General features: G+C 44.9%; 1 protein-coding gene and 1 pseudogene across 6 annotated transcripts in view; one reads left to right on the top strand and one right to left on the bottom strand.

Annotated features, from left to right (window-relative positions):
- The window catches only part of SH3GL3 (SH3 domain containing GRB2 like 3, endophilin A3), a 103,339-nt gene extending 87,728 nt beyond the window's left edge, over positions 1-15,611 (bottom strand). For 5 of the 6 annotated variants that reach the window (XM_043489729.1, XM_043489730.1, XM_043489728.1 and 2 more), the window contains exon 1: positions 15,190-15,611. In XM_043489729.1, coding sequence (XP_043345664.1) covers positions 15,190-15,234 — 45 coding nt within the window. In that variant the 5' untranslated portion in view covers positions 15,235-15,611. The remainder of the gene's footprint in view (positions 1-15,189) is intronic. The other variant, XM_043489731.1, reaches the window with a different exon arrangement.
- LOC122419772 lies at positions 666-15,068 on the top strand (annotated as a pseudogene).
- Positions 15,612-15,877: the final 266 nt, after the last annotated feature.

Genomic DNA, 15,877 nt, shown 5'->3' with positions numbered 1-15,877 from the left:
GAAGAAGTTCAGACTCCTAATTTATGGAAGTCAAAGCTCCAAATAAGGTAGATACCAGAGACGAACATAAAATACAAAAACAGAATATTTTAATTTGGTGCAACACCCCAGGTATTCACCTATTGGGAGCTCAGTCGCTCAGTCGTGTCTGACTCTTTATGACCCCATGGACTGTAGCCCGCCAGGCTCCTCTGTCCATGGGATTTCCCAGGTAAGAATACTGGAGTGGGTTGTTATTTCCTCCTCCAGAGGATCTTCCAGGCTCAGGGGTCTAACTTGCATCTTCTGCATTGACAGATGGATCGTTTACCACTGTACCACTTGGGAGTCTCCATTTTCTATAAAAGTTGTGAGCCTGAATTCATGAGAAAAGAATGCAAGCACCAACAGTCATTCAGTCTCAATAGGCATTTCTAAAGACTTCCATGAGAGCCGGCCTGCCTGGGTTGTATAAGAGGTAGCCACTGACCAAGCCTGCCTCCACTTCTGCTTGCTGTCTCTAACCCTTACTCCATGACAAAGACAGTGGCCAGATGTGGATGGTCAGATAGCTTCTATCTCCCCCTGCCCAGCCCTGGCCCCGACCAGCACCAAACAGACAGTGGCAGAGGCAGCAGCAGGTGACAAGGAAGACGGTGGATGGCTGCCAGCCTGTGTGGTGGACCATGGCACTGGGCATTGCCATTAAGAAGTCAGCAAAAATGGATGAACAAGCTCAAAGGTGGTGGATGAAATGTGTTGGTGGCCCAGACTTCTTTATTGCTGATGAAGCAACAGGAAAACCTTCATATGTTGAGAAAAAAAAAAAAAAGGTGGCACATCAGAATTTCCCTGGTGGTACAGTGGCTAAGAGTCTGCGCTTCCAATGCAGGGGGCCCAAGTTCGATCCCTGGTCAAGGAACTAGACCCTACATGCTCCAACTAAAAAAAAAATCCCACAGGCCACAACTAAAGATCCCAAGTGCTGCAACTAAGACCTGGTATGGCCAAGTAAATAAATATGCAAAAATAAATATTAAAAAGGTGGCCAATCTGCCATGGCATAGTTGAAGACTGGTACTTCATGGAAAGCTTTATGGAGCAAATGATCTTTAAGAGCAGAACCTGAAGACCATTTTTTTGGACTGAATCTCCACTGAATACTCCAGACAACAGGAAATACACTGTTGAAATAATGTTCTAGGCTTGTACATTCCTGGGCAGGCCATTCTCGCCTAAGCTGCATCCTAGACCTCAAGAGAAGCAGGAGAACGGTCTGTCTATTGGTACAATACCAGACAGTGGAATCAGTATCACTCAGGTCATCCCTGTGACTGAAGGGCATGTGACTGTCAGCTATATTAAGCACACACTCCAAACACAGGATGAAATAGAACATATGGTATTCAGCAATTGCTGGGAGATGGAAACAGAGGAATCCCTCAGAGCAATCCTGGGAAACTCAAAGAACACTATAGCTACTCCTGCCCAGATTTAGTAAAAGAACTTAACAAGTATGAACAGATGGATCAAAGTGGATTAAACAGTACACTAGAATCAATGCTATCTCAAAGAATTTTCCATTAGTGTTGCTTTTGTTTTGTTAACCTTTTGGATATCTCATTATACAGCAATTTTTTAATTTGTATTTTATTTATTTATTGGCTACACTGGGTCTTCATTGCTGAACAGGTTCTTTTCTCTAGTTGCAGAGAGCAGGGGCTACACTCTAGTTGTGGTGTGCAGGCTTCTCATTACGGTGGCTTCTCTTGTTGCGGAGCATGGGCTCCAGGCACATGGGCTTCAGTAATTGTGGCACTCAGCCTTAGCTGCCCCACAGCTTATGGAATCTTCCCAGACCAGGAATCAAACCCATGTCCCCTGCATTGGCAGGCAGATTCTTAACCGCTGGACCACCAAAGAGGTCCAGGTGTTGTTACCGAGGGAGTCTTAGGACCTGAATTTTCTTTTCATCTAGAGTTGCTAATTCAGGCTTTACTCAACTTATCTCAGAAGTTATAGATGAAGGCATTGACAACTGTCCTACTGATGTCAGACGTCTTCTCTACAAGAAGATTGTCCTCTCTGGAGGTTCAACCATATTCAAGGACTTTGCACATCACTTGCAAATAGATTTGAAAAGAACCATAGATGCCAGGCTGAAATTAAGGGAGGAACTGAGTAGTGACAGATTGAAGCCAAAATTTATCAATGTACAAATCATTACACCCAAAACGCAGTGACAGGCAGTTCGGTTTGGAGGATCCATGCTGGTTTCCACATCAGAACTCTGCCACATATGTGCATCCTGTGTGTGCATGCTCACTCGCGTCTGCCTCTTTGCGAACCCCCTGGATTGCAGTCCACCAGGCTCCTGTGTCCATGGAATTTTTCAGGCAAGAATACTGAAAATAAATTAATTAATTTAAAAAAAAGAATGGAGGCTATATGTATACCTATGGCTGATTCATGTTGATGTATGGTAGAAACCAATGCAATAGTGTAAAGCAATTATCCTTCAATTAGAAATAAATAAATAAAAATAAAGACACTTTTCAAAGATATATTAAAAAAAAAAAAAAAAGGATACTGGAGTGGATTGCTACATCCTTCTCCAGGAGATCTTCCCCACCCAGGAATCGAACCTGCATCTCCTATGCCTCCTGCAACTCCTGCATTGCAGGCAGATTCTTTACCCTCTCTGCCACCAGGGAAGCACCATACCCACTTGTACTCCTTCAAAATAAATCTGGGCCTCCATCCACTATTTCCCAGGAAAGAAAGCCACTGTTGAAAATCAAGAGAAATAAATGTGAATTATTGGCCTTGGGCTTCCAAGTGTCTAAGTCTTCACTGCTGCTGCTGCTGCTCAGTCGCTTTAGTCTGACTCTGTGTGACCCCATGGACTGTAGCCCACCAGGCTCCTCTGTCCATGGGATTCTCTAGGCAAGAATACTGGAGTGGGTTGTCATTTCCTTTTCCAGGGGATCTTCCCAACCCAGGGATCGAACCCGAGTCTCCTGCATTGCAAGCAGATTCTTTACTGCTGAGCCACCAAGGAAGCCCCAAGTCTTTGCTGCTGCTAAGTCGCTTCAGTCATGTCCGACTCTGTGCGACCCCATAAACAGCAGCCCACCAGGCTCCCCCATCCCTGGGATTCTCCAGGCAAGAACAGTGAAGTGGGTTGCCACGTCCTTCTCCAGTGCATGAAAGTGAAAAGTGAAAGTGAAGTCGCTCAGTCATGTCTGACTCTTAGCGACCCTATGGACTGCAGCCTACCAGGTTCCTCTGTCCATGGGATTTTCCAGGCAAGAGTACTGCAGTGGGTTGCCACTGCCTTCTCCAAAGTCTTTGCTATTTATTGCCAAATTAGGGCATTGTATAGGTTGTTTCACTCTGAAATTTCTACATTACATGCTAAATGCTAACACTGTGCCTAGTCCTAAATATCATTCCATCATACTGAGAACTCAGCCCTTGAAGAGATATGACCACAAGGTTTAAATGAAAACTCTGTCTTTTCTTGGAAAAAGTGCTTGATCTAAGATGTCAATTTGAAGGGATCCAAGATTAAAAAAAAATTCAATATTGGTTAATTTTGTTAAACAAATTTAACAAGTTATTGGGTTGGCCAAAAACTTTGTTCAGGGACATCATACAGAAAAACTCAAATGAACTTTTTGGCTAACCCAATACATAAGATTAATCAAAATCTTTCTTAAGATACATAACTTTGACTTATGAGATGCCAAGGTTCAATGAAAACATCGGGGAAGGGGTCCTATCTACCTTAGACTATTCTAGAAACCATCTATTCTTTCATCCTCTTCTCAGATTAGTCCCAAGTAGGTCAAAGCACTCGCTCCCCCTCATTTCTTGCCAACGTTCTCACAGTCACGTGAGGCTGCCCACTCACTTCTCAGCCTGCCTTCTGCTGCTCTGTCTGCTCAGCACTGATGAATTCGTATCTGGACTTGACAGCTCTCTGCCCTCATGCCTGATCATTCCACAGTTCCCACATCAAGACAGCCAAGTTCCATCAAAGAGTCTAACACAATAGCACATGGGCAAACACTCAGCCTGGTTCCATCCAATCTGCCTTCCAACAAGGTTTCCAGGAAACATCCAGAACAAAAAGCCAAGAGCTGTCTCTACAGAGACCATATTCATCTCCTAAGCAAGTTCCTGGCCACACCACAAGTGACCAAGAATTATCCTTCTACTATTCAAACTTGAGGAGAAGTTAACCTGCAGATAAACCATGTGTGCTAGTTGACCATTTGGCGGTGCACCATGTAAATTCATCACACATGCTTCTTCTGGCCCCGCATAGCTCTTTTAAAATTTAAATGAATTGCCAATATTTCAAAACCAGGAAATTCCATTTTTTAAAAATCTGGATTTTGAACATTTCTCCCCCCTCCCCGTCAAATCAAGAGCATCCAGGCAAACAATAGGTTGGAGTTCAACAGAAGGAGGTTATCCAGGTTCCAATTCTCAAAACCTGCTGCATGTTCATTCAATATTAGCAGATGGTTCCAGTAGTGTTCAAAAGACTTAGAATTCCACAAGGGACAAACTGGGCAAGAAAGACCAGACAGTCAGACCCTCTAAGAAAGGATTTGATTTGGGTAACTCAAAGGACCTCTGCTTCAGGGAAGATGGAATAGATACACTTTCTCTATTCCTCCCACAAATTACAACCAAAATCCTTGGCATTATATATAACACAAACCCAGGAAGGCCCAAGCAGGTAGAGAAAAGGAGGTACACTGAGTAGGCACCTCAGGGCCCAAGAAATGACACAGTAGTGAGCTTCCATTTTCTTATTCTTTCATAATCCAAGACTTGGAGCTGAAGAAGCGGCAGTCTAGAAATACCAACAGATACAGGAAAACAGACAAATAAACTCAATAAAGGCCTGCTCTCTCTAGTCGAAGGACCAGGGAAGGGGCAGTCTAGCAACACAGAAATTACTAGACAATATCTAAACTATTAGAAATTACTAGATAATACCCACATCCCCAATGGCTCAGCAGTTAAAGAATCCTCTGGCAATACAGGAGACACAGGAGATACGGATTTGATCCCTGGGTCGGGAAGATGCTCTGGAGAAAGAAATGAAAACCCACTCCAGTATTCTTGCCCGGGAAATCCCATGGACAGAGGAGCCTGGTGGGCTACAGTCCAAAGGGGCGCAAAGAGTTGGATACAACTGAGCGACTGAGCATGCACACACTCTACTCCAGCTTTACTAAACACCATAGAAAGAACTGTGACCCCATCCCCACTGACACGGTAAAGGATGAGTGGAATGCAGGAACTTGCATCTTTGCCACATTATTCCAAGATGACCCAGCACCCCCCAATTCCCTCTTTCCCTGGGTGGTGCCAGAGAAAGCCAAGCAGGGAGTCCCTACCAGGCGATAACAAGCTCTACCCAGCTCCTCCCTCCCCTTCAGTGTCAGCTGAGACCACATCGGGGAGCCTGGACCTCCACTCCACAGCAGTACTAAGGAGCCCACTCACCCTTCTTGCGGGCGAGGAGGCCAGAGGAGGCCTTGTAGGAAGTCAGGGCTCCTGCCACCGCCCAGCAGTAATGAGGCCACCCCTCCCATGGGTGTGAGTTGAGGCCACGTGGGGAACACCAACAAGGCACGTCTATCCATCTCGGCCAGAGGGCTATCAGCAGAAGCTTAGTGAGGCACCAGAATGCCCACTCCCACACAGCAGTAAGGAGGCACGAACCTCAAATGTCAACAGTCTAAGTGAGAAGCCTGGACACTAACCCCACTGGGAAGTAACAAGGCAATGCCACCACCTTCCCCTGCCAGAGCAGCGGAAAAGAAAGCCAGTAAAAACAGACAATTTAAATGAGATCTAGAGTCTCATAAAATAATGCTGAAAGGCCCGAGGTTCTATTTAAAAAATCCCGCCATCATGAGGGTATGGCCAAGATGGTGGAGTAGGATGACCCTGAGCCCACCTACCATGGGTACACCAAAACTATAACTATTTACAGAGCAACTATGGATGAGAATGACCCGAAGACTAGAAAAAAAGGTGTTCCACAACAAGAGATGTAAAGAAGGAACCACAGTGAGACAAGTAGGAGGGGCAGAGACATGGTGTAGTCAAGATCATACCCCCAGCTAGACATCCACAAACGGGAGGATATTTACAATTGCAGAGATTCTACCCTAGGAGTAATGGAAACAGTGACAGACTTTATTTTCTTAGGCCCCCAAATCACTACAAATGGTGACTTCTGCCATGAAATTAAAAGACACTTGCTCCTTGGAAGAAAAGCTATGATGAACCTAGACAATGTATTAAAAAGCAAAGATATCATATTGCCAACTAAGGTCCATATAGTCAAAGCTATGGTTTTTCCAGCAGTCATGTACATATGTAAGAGTTGGGCCATAAAGAAGGCTGAGCACTGAAGAAATGATGCTTTTGAACTGCAGTGCTAGAGAAGACTCTTGAGAGAGTCCTTTGGACAGCAAGGAGATCAAACCAGTCCATCCTAAAGGAAATCAACCCCGAAAATTCACTGGAAGGACTGATGCTGAAGCTAAAGCTCCAATACTTTGGCCACCTGATGCAAAGAGCCAACTCAATGGACATGAGTTTGAGCAAAGTCTGGGAGATAGTGAAGGACAGGGGAACTTGCTATGCCGTGGTCCATGGCGTTACAAAGAGTTGGACACAACTGAACAACTGAACAATGACAAAATAGCCACAATAAGTAGGTAAATGTTAAAAAGATATAAATATGAAGTCAAAATTACTAAATGTGAAGTGAGGGGGAGTAGAAATGCAAGATTGTTAAAATGCATTCAAGCTTAAGAGGTTATCAACTTAATCATGTATATATATGCTGTTATATATAAATCTCAGCTGGTAAAGAATCCACCTGCAACGTGGGATACCTGGGTTCGATCCTGGGTTGGGAAGATCCCCTGGAGAAGGGAACAGCTACCCACTCCAGTATTCTTGCCTGGAGAATTCCATGGACTACATTCCATGGACTGTATAATCCATGGGGTTGCAAAGAGTCAGACACAACTGAGTGATTTTCACGTCACATATATAGACCTCAGGATAACAAAACCTACAATAAACACAAACACAAAAAAAAGAAAAGGGACTCCAAAATAGATTTAAAGCATAGACTGTAATAAGAGATAAAGAAGGGCATAACAGAATGATAAAAGGATCAATCCAACAAGAAGATACAACACACACACATGTACATATGTATATGTTCATACATCAAATGAATGAAATACATCAAAATTAGTGAAATGCAACTAACGCAGTGCTGAGAGGAAAATACATAGCACTCACTGCATACGTTAGAAGAAAGGTCTCCAATCAATAATCTGCTTCCCTTAAGAATCTATAAAAAGCAAGTAAAAGGAAGGAAATAATAAAACAAGAGCAGAAGTCAATGAAATTGAAAAAGCGAAACAATGGAGAAATTTAACAACCTGGTTCTCTGAAAAGATCAATATAACCGACAAACCTCTAGTAAGACTGACAGAGAAAAGGGGAGAAGGTATGGAATCACCAGTATCAAAAATCAACTCTATACACATTTAACAAGGGAGTTGATAATGATTAAGAGAAGAATACTACATATAATTCTCCACACATAAATCTGATAACCCTAAATGAAATGGATTGATTCCTTACAAAAATCACAAACTAATGAAATCCTCAAATGAGACATCTCCAAGCCCAGATGGTTTTACTGGAAAATTCTACTAAATGTTTAAAAAAGAATTAACACAAGTTTTGTGTAATTTCTTCCAGAAAACAGAAGAGTGAGCACTTCCCAATTCATTTTATTAAAGCAGTATTACCTGACAATGAAATTAGACACAGTGCAAAAAAATAAAGACCAATATTTCGTACAGAAACAAAAATCCATGACAAACCATTAGCTGATTCACATCATACAGAAACCAACATAACCCTGTAAAGCAATTATCCCCCAAGTTTAAATATATCTTTAAAATAAAAATACATGGGATTAGAAAGGAAACCATCTGTACGGAATATAGTCATCAAAATATCAAAATATTTATGATACTTTTTTTTTTTTTTAAGTTAAGCAACGTGGGCTTCCCTGGTGGCTGAGTGGTAAAGAATCCTCCTACCAATGCAGGAGACACGGATTCTATCCCTCATCTAGGAGGATCCCACATGCCTTGGAGCAACCAGGCCCCTGTGCCACAACTATTGAGCCTGTGCTCTAGAGCCCGGGAGCTGCAGCTACTGAAGCCGGAGCGCCCTGGAGCCCTGGTCCACAAGAGAAGCCACCTGAGTGAGAAGCTCATGCATCGCAGCTAGAGAGTAGCCCCAGCTCGCCTCAACCAGAGAAAAGCCCCTGCACAGCAACAAAGACCCAGCAGAGCCAAAAGTAAATAAATAAATTATTTTAAAAATATTTTTTAAAAGTTATGCAACGTGATAGAGAGGGCAGATGCCATTTGAATTGCATGGTCAGGAAGACATTTCTGACAAAGTGGCCTTTAATCTGTGCTATGATCTAAACGACAATAAGGAAACACTTTGCAAAGATCTAGAGGAAAGGCATGCTAGGCTGAGGGAACAGCTCTGGCAAAGGCCCAAAGAAAAGAAGACTTCAGCACATTAAAGCAACAAAGAGAGGCCGGTGTGGCTCAATGGCAGCGGGAGAAGGAAGGGAGTGGCCAGGCTATGAGGCTTCACAGGCCAGAGGAGGAAGCTGGGGTTTTATTCTAAACACAGCTGGACGCCACTGAAGCACTGAAGACTTGTGAGCAGTCTACATTACATTCACAGAACGACAGGGTCTGAGATTCCTTTTCAGAAGAGCATCCAGGTCACTGTGGGTCAATGGATTGTACCTGGTAGGAAGCTGCTAGGTCCCAAAGTTCTAGAAATTGGTGAGGAGGCTCCAGCAACCATGTGGGCAAGAGGTGACAGTCAGGAGAAGGACAGTAGAAGCAGAGCCAGAAAGAGATGAATGGAAGAGGGATGTATTTTGAAAATAAAACCAAGAGTTATTAGCATTTTCTGATGAATTAGGGATGAGAGGAAGAAAGCAATCAAAGATGAATCTTGTTTTTGTCTTATTTTGCTTGAGCAGTTGAACACATGTTGGTACAACTGACTTAAATGGGAACCACCAGCAGAAAAACAGGTTGGGGTGGAGAAAATTAAGAGTTCAGGTTTGAACATCTTAAGTCTGACAGCCTTTTAAATATCCAAGAAGTGAGGTGCTGTAGGCAGTTAGACTTAGAAGTCTGTTATGGGTCTGTGATCAGGAGGAGCGTCTAGGCCAGAAACATAATTTAGAGAGTCATCAATGTATAGATCATTTCTAAATCCATGAGGCTGGATAAAACACCTTGGCAGAGTTCGAGGTTGAGAAAAAGAGGAGCTATTCCAAGCCAGAGCCCTGAGGCACTCCAGGATTTAGGGCTCAAGGGAACAAGAAGGAGCCATTAACGGAGATCTGAAGCAACAGCCAAAAGCCAGAGGAAAACCGCACAAGTGTAGAAGGGGTTGTAAGCAGAGAACGGTACACTGGGCCAAAAGCTGCCGAGTGTCAGCTGGGGAAGTGACCCTCAGACTCAGCAACCCAGACAAGGTGGTCTCTGCCCATGAGCAAGGAGGAACACAGATTCAGATGAGGACATATGACTCAGATATCAGGTTCATTGGTAGGGAGTACCCAAGCTATGTGGCCTGAAATAGCAGCAGCTTCTACCACTGATGGATGAGTCGATCTGGCAAAAGCACTTGGTGATGTCAGTGCTTGAGAAAGACTTAGCCAAATGCCGGTGGGAAAGACACTACCACCCAATGAATGACAAAGTCAGAAGGAAGGCCACTGGGCTCGGGAAGGTCACTGCTGCTGGTGCTGTGGTAAAAACAAGTGGGGATGAGCCGGGGAATTGCAAGGGAAGAGCTCATGAAAAAGGCATCTCACAGAAGAACTCAAATAGTTAGAACTGCAGCAATGTCTTCCCAATTCCAAACTGGATTCCTCCAGATTCTTTCCCCCAATTTAACACTTTTCCAGGTTTCTAGTGAAAAGTAAGGGCTTCCCTTATAGCTCAGTTGGTAAAAAAAAAATCTGCCTGAAACACAAGAGACCAAAATCTAGCTATCCTCACTTGGCTGATGTAGAATCTCCAGAATACATTCACCTATTATTTTGTCAAATAAAGTCGTGTATCGGTTATGCTTATTGTCAGTTTCATTTTCTGGGTGAAGTATGCCAACAATAGCAACCTCCAAATACATAAGATACACACACACACCCCACTTAATTTTGGAAAATATAATTTATAGTCAGTTTTTTAATAAAGTTGAAAATTTAATCTGAAACAAATAGTATATACATACACACACACAAAAATCCCCTTTTAAATGCATTTTTAATCAAATCCTAAGAGATAGCCTAAATTATATTTACTTTAGAGAAAAGGCATCAGTGGTAAGAAATGCTTGAATTATACTGTGTTCTTCAGAGATTAAAAAATTAAAACCAATTTAGTTTCAGCACCTACTCTAGCATCCCAAGTTAAAAATATATGGTTAACACATAGACCCAATGATTAATTTATCAAACAGTCTATGTGGGAAGGAGCAAGCAAGTTTCAGCTTAACACATTTTCTGATGCACCTACATAAAAAACAAAGAATCATAATGGACTTTGCAAAGTGCATTTTTATCTTTCTCTCTAATGAGAAAGTGAAACAAGAGACATTCACTGCCTCCCTAGAGATTCTCATAATTTACAAAGAATATCCTTCTCTATAGTGTTTACCCATAAATGGCCACCCTGTGCATTTAGTCATTACAGAGAGAATGTCTTGGCCCCTTAGGACCACTCATCATGTTTCTGATTCAGGCATCAAAAGGGAAAGAGGGGGAAGTTACCAAAAAAAAAGCTTTGTTAGGAGCTCCCCACACCCTATTGTGTTTCTGGGTCACGTGATAGAACACTGCTACGGAAGGGTAAAAACAAGGAAATTTAACAAGAAGGGTCATCACCCCTCTTGTGTCCTCACTAGTTGATTAGTTTGGGGCAAGAAGAACAAGAGGAAAGAATAAAATCAGGCTTTCATGGGATGGGGAACCAGGCTCTCAGAAGTGCAGAAAGGGAACAAATATAGCTATTAGAACAGTGTCCATATCACAGTAAGCACAGATGTGGCCTAGGCATCCTGCAACAAAAATAAAATGCTGTCAAGAAAATTACTATGAAGTGAACATAATTAATACAAATCAATGAGCGGTGACATATAATTATTATGAGTTACATTTTTATTGGTCAGGCATGCCACTTAACAAGAAACCACAATGACCTTTCTAAGCTATTTGTGTATGTGTGTTTGTCACTCAGTCCAACTCTTTGCAACCCCATGGACTGTAGCCCACAAGGCTCCTCTGTCCATGTAATTCTCCAGGCAAGAATACTAAAGTGGGTTGCCATTCCCTTCTCCAGGGACTATTCCCCACCCAGGAATCAAACCCAGGTCTACCTGCATTGCAGGCAGATTCTTTACCATCTGAGCCACTGGGGAAGCCCAAGTTATTTGTATTTATCTCTAGTAACTCAAACTGCATCCCTACCAGTAGAAGAGTAAATCTCTCTACTAAAAAAAAAAAAAAACAAAAAAAAACCTTTTCAAGAGAAAAAAGTATTTAATTATGATCTTGGGACACTTGGGTTATAATCCCAAATGTTGAAGGAAAGGATTAATTAAATTTTATTATTAACTCAACTTGTACTCTTCTCATTTTAGTTGATTTCTTCCTCTTTCCTTTTAGCCTCCATGTGCTGCCAAAACGATGCATAATCCCTGGGATTTAGAGTTCTTCATTCTCTGTAAAGTAAGGGGACTTTTTTTTTCCTGCAGAGATAGGTAAGGTATCGAGAAAGCCAGAGCACTTAACCAGGAAGTTGTAAGTTATTTCACCTTTTCTATCATTGAGAAAAATCATCTCAATTTGTCAAGGTCTTGGTTCCCTTATTTGTAAAAGGTCCACTTTATAATCTTTATCTTTCTCTGAAATACTTTAAGCAAATTACTTAACAATTTCAGAACTGAGATATATTAGATATAAAGAGAGATATAGTTAGTTACCTACTTTCTTGAGATATAATTTATATACCATACAATTCACAACTTAAAGTATATAATTCAATGGTTTTTCTAGTATATTTACAGAGTTGTATGATCATCACAAGAAGTTTTAAAACAGGAACATAGCTTCTAAGGGCTTCCCTGGTGGCTCAGCGGTAAAGAATCAGCCTGCCAATGCAGGAGACCTGGGTTCCATCCCTGGGTCAGGAAGATCCCCTGGAGGAGGAAATGACAACCCATTCCAGTATTCTTGCCTGGGAAATTCCATTGACAGAGGTGCCTAGAGGGCTACAGTCCAGGGGGTTGCAAAGAGTCAGACATGACTGAGCATGCACGCATACAGCTTCTAAATCCTCTAATTCACTATATAGATGGGTTAAATCATGTTTCCCAGGTCACAGATCTGGTCAGTGGCACAGCCAGGCCTGGATCCCTGGGAATTATTAAGCCATTGACATCATCCCAGTCTCCCTTTCCCCAGCCCTGGGAAAGTTCTATGTGAATTAAAACCTGCTGTTAAAATGTTGCCTGGGAAGAACATCTGGCACGTTTTATGATCATGCTCCCTCTTATTTTATTAAGCCTGGTCTAATTTCTCCACCAAATCTGTCCCACTGCAAGATTTCTTAGAAAGACTTTCAAAACAGATAAAAACGTATCTATTAGGCACTTTGACCACAAAATGTGATTTGCGAAGCCCAGAGAGAATCTGTGATGTCTTTCTTTTCAGATAAAGTCACAAAAAGGTTTTAGTTCATGCAAAAGGACTAAATTAGACCCTCTGCTCATTTCCTTTTTTAATGGACTGATGATGAGTAGTTAAACTAAACGATCTCATCTTTAGCATATTATTTACCAATGTCAATAACTTCCTGGGATTTCAACCATTCACTCTGGTTAGTGGTCAGAAACCAATTTCAATCCTCTTAGGGCTGTGTCCTGTTCATCTCTGAGATTTGCTCCCATGAAGTCTATTCTCAATAAAAGAATATCTTTCAAAAGAGGTTAGGACCCTGCAGAGGATGAGATGGTTGGATGACATCACCAACTCAATGGATGTGAATTTGAGCAAACTCTGGGAGGTGGTGAAGGACAGGGAAGCCTAGCAAGCTGCAATCCATGGGGTGGCAAAGAGGCAGACACGACTGAGCAACTAAGCTAAGAAAGCTCCTGTAGCAAGCCTAGCTAGCTAGTGATTAAGCCGACACTGCCCTGACCACAGAAGCAGTAGGCCTCCGGGCTGCCCACCCCTCAGTACTGAGCTCACGGCAGACTTGCTAACTGCTCCCACCTTTTATTTTATTTTTACTTTCTGGCTGCATCGCATGTGGGATCTTAGTTCCCCTACCAGACATCAAACCCACACCCCCTATTCTGGAAGTGCAGAGTCATAACCCTTATACCACCAGGGAAGTCCCTGCTCCCACCTTTAAATGCACCCACTTCTTAGGTTTCCATGATACTCCTCTCTCCTCCATTCTACTAGTTCTTCCCTTCTTGTGCTTCTCCACCCCCACGCTTTCACTTATCCAATAAATATTTATTGAGTGGTCACTGCTTATCAAGTCCCGGCCTAAACACTGTCCCTAAATGTGGGTGCTCCCTACAGTTTATGAGTATAACTCCCTGTGCATTTTTTGACTTCCATTTGCACTTATATTTTTAAATCTCCATTGAGGCTGGAAATTCCCTCAAGTCTATAGCTCCAATCTGGATCTCACCCACTGGCTCCCAGGCCAGAGTCATCTGAGTATCTCACGGATTTTTCAAAGTGCCCAAAGCCAGCCTGCAGTGACCCCACCATCTCCCTGGTCACCTAACTGGCCCCTCATCCGGGACTCCTCATTACCCCAATAGTACCACCAACCACCCAGCATCCCCAGCTGGACACTGCGCACCACCCAGTTTCTTCATGGAAGGGATGTGAGTGAGAGAACGGGCAGCACTTTTCAACATGAGACAGACAGAACGGAATCCTCTGATTCCAGCTGCTTTTCAGGGACCGATGTGTGAAAGAGGCAAGATAAGACCTCATCAGAAGAGTGAATTCTGAATGAAATCTGTCCAAGAGACCCAGAAGTGCCGGTGTAGGGTTGATTTTACAATGTGAGTTCTGCCATGGCTGGGAGACTGAAATCTTAGAATACGAATTTGCTTGTCAGTAGACACCCACACCCACACACACACCAATCACATGCCCGTTTGCCTGTCTTCTTGTTTCCTCTGCTCAGAACACCTATCCTTTCCACCCACACCCTCCACCACAATTCCTTCTCATATTTAATTTTCAAATGACGCGACTCTTCCTCCGGGAAGTTCTCCCTGATGCCCCTATTTTATTATCTGCCATCCACTGTGCGTGGAGGTGTGTCCAACACTATATGTTTACGCGTCTGTCTCAGTGTCTTCCCACAAAACTGGCAGCTCTTAGAGAACAGGAGCCTGGTGCCCAGGCCCGGGCCGACACCGGGAAGACTATGCGGGAGGAAGGACGAGCGTAGACAGCCCAGCCCGGAGCTGCGGGCAGTCAGGCAGGCGGGGTCCACCTCCAGGCCGGGAGCGCCAAGTACACAGCATCCCCGGATCCGCCGACGCCCGCGCGGCTGCCCAGGAGTGGCAGGACGTGCCCCGGGGGGTCTCCCAACCAAGAGGTGGGAGACTCGAGGGAGGCCCTGCCGGCCCTGCACCCTCTGTGGTCCTCCTCCCGGCGCGGGTCCGGGAAGAGAGGCACGGAGCAGAGCCTCCAGGCCTCGAGACGCCGTCTCTGCTCGCCAGAGCCCCTGCGGCCCGCCACCTCTGGTCTCCCCTCCGCAGAACCTCTGGGAATTTCAGTGGCTGAGGATGGAGCAGGGGGGCCGGGGGCTGGCAAGAAGGAGGCGCCAAGAAGCGGAGGAGAGCCGGCGGCCCCTCACTCCACCCCCGCGCCCGCTTAGGCGGGAAGAAATCGAGCCCTAAAAGAGGCCCCTAAGGGCGCCGGAGTCTCAGAGGCCCCGGAGCCTCGAGGGGACCGCGGCTCCCCTAGCCCTCCTCCCTCCCTCCTCCGTGCGTCCCTACCTGGCTGGCTTTGTGGAACTGCTTTTTCAGCCCCGCCACAGACATCGCGACGGCGCGGCGGCCGGGGCTGCTGGTCCCTGGACTCGGCCGGGTTACTCGGCCGCGATGCGCAGGGGGAGCGGGCGCCGGGGCCGGTCCCCGTGCGGCTGGGCTCCGCCGGGCCGGCCTCCCACGGCCACGGCCACGGCCACAGCCGCTGTCACACGCGCACACACGCGCGCACGCCGATGGCAACACTGCGTTCCAAAGCCCCAGCGCAGCCCATTGGCCAAGCCGCGGAGATATGCAAATGAAGCCGCTGGGGCCGCCCACGCTTCATTGTTGCGTGGAGACCCGGGAGGACTGGAGCTGCTGCGAAAATGGGCCTGCGAAGCTGGGCGGCATGGGGATGTCCCCGGGTCCGGAGAGCAGAGCCATACAGGGCTGTTTGCAGGGCGTGGGACCGGATGCCTCTGGCCGTAGGACTGCCCTGGATGGGACGGAGGAATCAACTCTCTATGCTTTGGGCAATATCGCAGCTCTCAGGGGCATTTTTGGTAGGTTTCTGTTTTTAAAAAGGAACACACCCCCCATAATACAGGCTTCCCTGGTGGCTCAGATGGTAAAGAATCTGCAATGCAGGAGCCCCGTAATACGCCTTGTTGTTCAGTCTCTCAGTTGTGTCCGGCTGCAGCACACCAGGCTTCCC

The sequence above is a fragment of the Cervus canadensis genome, chromosome 17 (assembly GCF_019320065.1).
Source record: "Cervus canadensis isolate Bull #8, Minnesota chromosome 17, ASM1932006v1, whole genome shotgun sequence".
NCBI lineage: Eukaryota > Metazoa > Chordata > Mammalia > Artiodactyla > Cervidae > Cervus > Cervus canadensis.
The sequence above is the reverse complement of the archived record's forward strand: the minus strand, read 5'-3'. Positions and strand labels throughout refer to the sequence as shown.